Raw genomic sequence first — 8,127 nt, 5'->3', positions numbered from 1 at the left:
GTTTTTTAGGACTTTGTTAGGTTTTGTTTCTGTTTTGGTCTTTTGGATTTCTTGGTTCTCTGGTTCTGGCTCTAGTTCTGGTTCTGGTTACTTTGGGAGGTGCAATGCTTATGGTTTGCAACATAGGAGTTACCTAGGATTACGTTGTTTTTTCTTACGTAGCTTCGCATGATTTTTTTCTAACGTTTACCCGCGAGGGTGTGTCATGTTCATGTTGTAATCCGATTTTCAGTTATCATTATATCTATGGCTAACGTCCATTTATCAAAAAAAACTAAAGTATGCATGTTATAAATAAGAAAAAATAAACTGTAAACTACCGGAAAAATTAGAGAAGTTGATTACAGGTTGGACTGATTGAAGAAATATCCATATATGTAGAGAAAGTAAAAATATCGGTACATGCAGAGAGCAAAAGTTTCGATAAACTATTATACATTTCATTTCGATGAAATATCAAAGATATTGTCACTGATCGATTTTTTGAATGGTTGATCAAGGCAGGGAGAGATTAACAAAGCACTAGAATCGCCAACAACTAACAACGATGTATTGTGGATCTAAATCTTACACTTTAGTACGGTTGAAGAAATTCGATGTATTATGGATCTAGATCTTTCACTTCACTATTGAAGAGAAGCGAATCTCCAACTTAGCATAATCCTAATCCTCTATAGGGTAGTGATTGTTCTTCATTAGAAAGATCCATTCATAGATGATCAAAATTAGTTTAACCTTCTTAGATGAATCATGAACCTAACATCTTAGTAGAGCGATCGATTAGATCATACTACACTGGTTAAGCTTCGTAGAGAAGAATTTTGACACAAGAGATTGTAAGCAGAATTTGAAATTTTAACATGAAACAATCTAGAGGATATGGGGATGTAAAATGAAACTAAATTTGATTAATCAAATATCAATACCACCGAGCAACATCTGCACTAATCTGATTTACATCACTAATTTAACCTCTCCATAGTTATCGAAGCCTTTTTTTCTTCTTCGTGTACAAGCTAGGAATCCAAACCCACATGAGATTATGTACACCACACCTAAACGCCACCGTTTTGCCAAGACACCACAACGTCCCCCAACCCAGTCTTCAAGTCCTCCCAAAGCAGCTCAGGAAACTCAACACCACCCTCCACCATCTTGACCTCCCCCAAAACCAAACCCGCCGCCACCTCCATCATCTCCACCACCAAAGCGACACGTCGTCCTTTCCCTTTCCCTCCTTTCCCCAACCCAACGCTCATCCCTCCTTTCCCTCTCTCCGCTTTATACCCCATCCTCTCCCCAACCTCCCCCACCTTTTCCGCCACCTTCTCCGCCGCCACATTCGCCGTGAACCGCCTCTCGCTCCTGTTCTCCGCCTCGAAAAGCCCCGACAAGTCCAGCCCCGACGACATGGATATTATGTCGAACGCGTTCATCCCCGAAACGACGTCGCATTTCGCCGGCGGCTTCTCCAATTCAAAGACATCGCAGCCGTCGGAGACTAGCTTCAGATCTATGGCCTTCTGGAACCACGCCTTCTCCATCACGGCCTCCACGCTCAGCCGCGTGTTCGGGTTCGGGTCGAGGAGCTGGTATATGATCCGCCGCGCCGGTTTCGAAATCGCCGCCGGTATGACGTAATCGCGGCGTTGGATCTTCTTGTGCATCGCCACCAGGTTGCTGTCGTCGAACGGCAAGTGTCCGGCGAGGAGGACGAAGAGGATGACGCCGCAGGACCACGCGTCGGCCTTGGACCCGTCGTACCCGACCCGGTAGAGCACCTCCGGCGCCGTGTACGCCGGAGTCCCGCAGGCGGTGTGGAGGAGGCCGTTTTTGAGCTGCTCCGGTAGGGCGGAGAGTCCGAAATCGGAGACTTTGAGGTCGCCGTTGCCGTCGAGGAGGAGGTTCTGCGGCTTCACGTCGCGGTGAGCGACGCCGTTCTCGTGGCAGAAGCGGAGGGCGGAGACGAGCTGCTGGAAGTAGCGGCGGGCCAGAGACTCCGGCAACTTGCCGTGCCGTGAGATCTTGGCGAACAGCTCGCCGCCGGTGGCGAGCTCCACGACGATGTAGATCTTGGACTTGGTGGCCATGACCTCGTGGATTTTGAGAATGTTAGGGTGGTCCTGGAGACGGCGCATGGCGGAGATCTCCCGGAGGATCAGAGGCTCCATCGCGGCGTGGGTTTTGAGCTTGTCGATGATTTTAATGGCGACGGGAGTCTCGTCGGCGATGGTTTGGGCCTTATAGACCTTGGCGAAGCTGCCGCGGCCCAGCATCCGGCTGATTTGATACTTTCCGAGGAGGTTGGTGGTCGTGGTGGCGGCGGCGGCGGCGGCGGAGGAAGGGGTGGGTGGTGGGGGCCCACGGCCCATGGCTGGGTTGGGGGAGGAGGCGCAGAGTAAGTGAGAGAGTATTGAACGACTAGGTATAATTTGCTTTGGTCTCGCCTTTTATAGCATTGTCGTTCTTCAGATAGTTTCTGGTTTTCCTATTCTACCCTTCGTCCATTTTTTTTGTTATGGCCGGATTCTGGTCAACGATCAGCCTCTATTTCTAATTTTGTGGTCAAAATGAAAAAAAGAAAAAAATAGCTGTAAACTCGTAGGCGGTTTACTAATGTAACACTTGAAGGATATCCTTCCACAGTCATCAACGGATACTAGAGCTATCAAAATACGATTTTAGGTTAGATGAATGTAGTCGAACATAAATTTTTGAATTATTGTAGCCTGAGTACTGACCTAAAACATTTTTGTTTGACGTTCGTTTTGTTTCTGTATTTGTTGACTGAGGTAAATCGGTATTGTTACGGTCAAAGTTTGTGGATGAAAATTTGACTCAACTAAAATTAGGTTAAATATGACAGCTAAAACCTTTTGAATTCCAACTAATAAATATCTGAATTTGCCTTAGCATTTAATTTCAAATCATTAAACGTCTTCTTTTTGTGACAAATTATATATCATTAACTCTTTTCCTTAATTATATTTCATTATATATTAGATATTCCATAGCTAGGCGATTTTATTGTTTTCCATATGCGTTTTGATATTTTGTTTGTACATGCTTACTAGGTTCCATCACTCATTGGAAGATAGATAAAACCTCCGATTCATTTTCACATAAGCATGAGTTGTCTTTTAACTCGATCAAAATCCATCTCACTTAAGTTACTACCATAATAATTGGTGGCTTAAAATGTTAATCATGGTCAAAATAGTGATAAAGAAACTAGCTTAATTAGCTAGAAGGCAAATGGGTTTTGGTTGAGATATTTTGCTCATGGAAAATATCACCATGGGGGAAGAAGGATCGAGAGGGAATTAACTTGTTTGTGTGTTACTGTTACGTAGTCCAAATTGGACGTCACGAACATAACGTAAATCAAATAAGGATGTGAAGACGAAAGTACGGAACACATCAATGTAAAAGCAGTGTCCACTAACTAAAACTAATAATTAAGGATACAATGCCAAGATCATCAAGTGCCGACAAACAAACCTATGCTTTAACAAATGGAAAACTCACTAGTATATAAATTATCATCTAAACTTACTAGTATAAGTCTTGGTTGTATATAAATTCATGTATCTTCCATTTTGATGGCCAGTCCGTGGATCATTACTAGTATAATGTTTAGATTATCATCTTAATGGGCGCGCATTTTTTTTCTTTGTCATGATGTTTATCAACTCTTAACAATATTCATTAATAAAAAACAAAAATTATAGGATCAAGTCTTGCCGAGGACCCGAGAGTTAAATCTTAATTTATTTTTAGTAGTCAAAGAGGAGGAATCTTTCTAACATGATCTCCTGACATGGATTAGTCTCTGACCAGAAATTCTTTAAGAAATCCGTGTGATTTCTAACAAAAAAAAAATAACAATATTCATTAATCACTCAAGTGTCAGACAAAGAACCCTCTAACTCAAGTTTGATACAATTTTTTATAACAAAAATAAACCAAGACTAGTTGATCGAATTCTTATTTCTAATAACAATAAAACTGACTCTCAATACTAAAATAAAGTTTAAAAGTAATGTGTTGCCTGAAGGATTGTGAGTTGTAGTTTACGTTTGTTCTTAATAAAAAATAGAAACTCACGACTTTTTTTGAGTTAACTTATAATATCAAGAAAATTATAACTAATGGTGTCGGTTTTTGAACCAAAACCACACTGCCCTACTTCTTCCTAACAAAATTTTCATAATTAAGAAAACTGAAACATCAGCGGATCAGCTCAAGAAGCAAAACCAACCGTAGGTTTTAATGGAGAGAAAAACAAAAGATTAGGCTGAATTGATTGACTAGAGATTGATGAGCAGGTGAGACTAGTTTGTAATTTATTTGGCATCATGAGACTACTTAGGAAAGTGATATGCACCAGCCTCGTCGATAGTGACCAACACCAAAGAAGAAAATGTTGCAATCAATTTTGCAGGGTTTTTATAAAAGGACGGACCAGGCTGCACTTCAGGGTGCAAGTGTACAGGTCGGGTCAAAATTAGGTACAGACATACGACGCGTCGTACAAATAGAAATGCTTCGAAGGGGTCACGGGGGCGGTGACGTAATTGCGCGGGCAGATTCAGATTAGTAATGATTGGGGTGGAAGGGTAGTTATGTAATTTTGAGAGGCTGATAACGGCGAGAGCCGCGGAAATTGGGCACGTTGGGATTACCGAAATGATTTGTTCAGGAGATTGTTGGCGCGGTTGGCAGCTGGAATATGCGGGTTTTATGTGCCCCCACATATTTCGTTTTTCCAAAAATTTTTTTATTACAGAAAATAGTAATCGAATGAATTACCACTCTAAAATCAAGAACAATTTATAGGTATGATCTCTCTTCAATAGATATTTTTCTATATTTTAAGGTTTATTACAGATAATTTCAACATACAACTGTTTTTCGCACTAATTTTTCATCATCCGTCCTAAATTACTTTTTTTTAGCATCGATTAATCTGTTAAGATGTTACTCATTAACGATTAACGATGTTTGTCTTCAAAAGTATGTTTAAGCTAGTGTTGCTAATAGCTTTTCTGATGAGTTAATAAGCTTTGCTTCTCTTTATCTATAAGTTTAAAAACATTAAATCTTTTTTGAATAAGTGAGAAATTCTACTAGATATATTTGGGACATGTTTGACGACCATGGGCATGCCATGTGGACCAAGTGCTGACCTACTTGCTTGTGTAAGTTAAGTAGAGACTAAGCGCTTCACTACGCATGTTCTTGCACACCTCCTACTAATTATATTCACGTAAGAAGCATCCAATTTGTTCTTTATGTTCTAATCTCATTCTTATATAAACGCAAAACGTGTCTTTCTCAATTAAATAGTACAATAATGCTCAACTAGCTTATAGTCTTATTATGTCATTAGTTATTGTAATCTTGCTTATCATATTCTTAATATCACTATTGATTGCCTAGGCCCCTAACTATGAAATTAAGTTCCATTAACGACAGATATCAGTGGCTAACAGTATATGGCCTTTGGGTTGAAATGACCCTTTGCTTCCTCTCCACTCATTATAAAATTTGTGTCAGATGAATTCCAAGTCACTGTCCCTCTATCAGAAAATATATAATTAGATTACCACATAATTTTTTTTTTTGACGAAGATTACCGCATGAGAAATTTTAAATACACACCCCTAATCTCTTAATACACACCTCTATTATTTTATGTTTTTATTAAGATTTTATAAGTAAATTAAATGACCAAAACAAACATCTCTTATTAAAAAAAAAAAAATCGCGCTTAGAAGTATTCTTTTCAATATCTTTTACCCTAAAATCGTTGAAAGTACGTCTTCTCCCATAACCTCAACTCTTCTCCACAATTCATTTGGGTTGTCTTTTTTCTTTCTTTTTTTTTTTTTTTTTATCTGTATCAGCTTTAGTTTGATCTTGCATATCATATTCTCAAGTACTGCATTTTTATCATGACATGTTTTATCGAATAACTAGATATCTATGTTTAATAGCTACTTCTACACTTCTACTATCTTGTGAATTTTGAAAAGTTGTATTGATGATTTGGAGTTGGGATATAACAATAATCATTTGATTATAAATTGAACAATGATAATAAAAAATTTCTAACAAAAATTAGACGAAATAATATGTAAAAAGAGGTATCAAATAGTAAATATTGATTAATTATATTAAATAATAAAATATTTCATAAATTAAGGGTATTTTAGGCAGTTTGAGATGTGTATTAAGTATAATACTGAAATGAAAAACTTGATATGTGGTGTATTAAGTAAGGGGTGTGTATTAAGATATTAGAGGTGTGTATTTAAAATTTCTCTTACCACATAATCTAACAGCAGATATTTTCGAAAAAAATTAGTCAAAGATGTTTGCACATAACGTACAGCATTGTGATTTTGCACTGAGGAGAGTGTACTCATCGATGTTTCATTGATATGATGAACACAATAATAATTTATTAAGATTAAATATAGTTTTCATTTCAACATATAGCTCCAAGCTTCTTCTTCTTCATATCAATTTACTTCGGGTCCCTTAAACCTTATCTAGATAACATTCAAAGGAGCACAATTCAAACAAAGACTATTTGATGAAATGAAAAAGTAGCATATATATAGTAACTAAAGGAATGCAACATCTAAGTTATATATATATAAGTTCCTTTCTCAATCATATCAAAAAAAAAAAAATTAAGTTCCTTTCTCAATCTTTCGTCTCCACCATTTTCTTCTTCATCATTATCTCTCCTAATTGAACTAGTAAACAAATCAACTTTATGAAAGAAAACCTGGCTAATTCATTATAAATGAACGATTAGGACCACCCATTTACAAGGATCTATTCGAAATAAATATATTTATTGACTTAAAGAATCGAATAAGACGATAGTAAATGAAAAATGAAAACATGTAACATTTAAATTATATATATTGATGAAGAATAAAGTGTAGAAGAATCATCATCTTATTCATTGATAGGTGCCCTTTATATAGGGAATTACATAATACCAATATGGTAAGGATATGAATACATAGATCTAGTCTAACTACATATCCTATTGACATAAGGCCAAGGTACACATAGAGAATATCCTAGAACACTCCCCCTTGTGCCGCGCGCTGATATGCCGATGGTACTGATCTGTTGCCTCGTCAAAAACCTCGTCAAGTCACAAAAACCCTGTGGGAGAAAAACTGAACCTTGATCGTAGGAGAAAAAGAGTACAACGTACCCTTCACATTTGATAGTGACATGTATGTATGTGCTAGACTCCCCCTGAAGTTCGCACCTCCCCCTGATCTTTACATCAATCATAGGGCTCTTCCTGATTCGTACTAATCACGGAAGTTTCAACAACTTAGCATGTCAATGCTTTTTAACATGTCTTCAAATGTGGCATTGGACAATGATTAACTAAATCATGCCGTATTGTCCTCAAATGATCTTTTACACTTAGATCTTGAGGAGAAGGCCGCTTGTGAACTCAAAACATAAGTTCGTGCAGGAAATCAGATTTCCGCGCAGCATGACCTTCAATTACTAGAACAGTCGTAACTTCCTCTAGGAAATACATATGAACGAACCGTAAACGGTTTTGGAAACTAGACTCATAGAGCTTTCCAACCGTATATTACACACATTCTGGTTCCTCAGGAGCTATTCACAACATTCCGTCGAAGTTGACTGTTTTGCTAAAATCAGATTCTCGGACAGATTCGTCCTACTTTACGAAAACGGCCATAACTCACTCAATATGATAGGTATGATCAAATGGTTGGTGTCCCTGGAAAGTAGACACATAGACCTTTCCAATGGTATCAATTTAACCATTTTCCAGTGAGTGAGATTTCCTATAGGTCTCGTGGAAGTTGACCTACAAAACTTGGCAGATTCTGATTTCGCTTTTGATGTGTCTTTCTTATGTAGGGATAGAATAAGCCTCAACCTTTCATACCATTAAGTATTGAAAAAGGAGTTACTGCCATTACATTGGCGTTGCGTGGGCGCATAGCTACACTTAGCTTTACAACTTTTCATAGCGAATGAGATGTCAAGTCTTTTGTATTGTGTTGAGTACATTGATGTCGTCTTTTTGTACTTAGATGGGAACTCCAT

General features: G+C 38.1%; 1 protein-coding gene across 1 annotated transcript; it reads right to left on the bottom strand.

The window, feature by feature from the left end:
• Positions 1-838: 838 nt before the first annotated feature.
• On the bottom strand, positions 839-2,372 carry LOC101310987 (CBL-interacting serine/threonine-protein kinase 7-like). The gene has a single exon (XM_004297940.1). The coding sequence runs from the start codon at positions 2,370-2,372 to the stop codon at positions 1,056-1,058; it is 1,317 nt and encodes a 438-aa protein (XP_004297988.1). The 3' UTR covers positions 839-1,055.
• Between the last annotated feature and the right edge of the window lie 5,755 nt (positions 2,373-8,127).

This window comes from Fragaria vesca, linkage group LG4 (assembly GCF_000184155.1).
Source record: "Fragaria vesca subsp. vesca linkage group LG4, FraVesHawaii_1.0, whole genome shotgun sequence".
Classification (NCBI taxonomy): Eukaryota; Viridiplantae; Streptophyta; class Magnoliopsida; order Rosales; family Rosaceae; genus Fragaria; species Fragaria vesca.
Note: the sequence above shows the minus strand (reverse complement) of the source record. Positions and strands in the feature narration are given on the sequence as shown.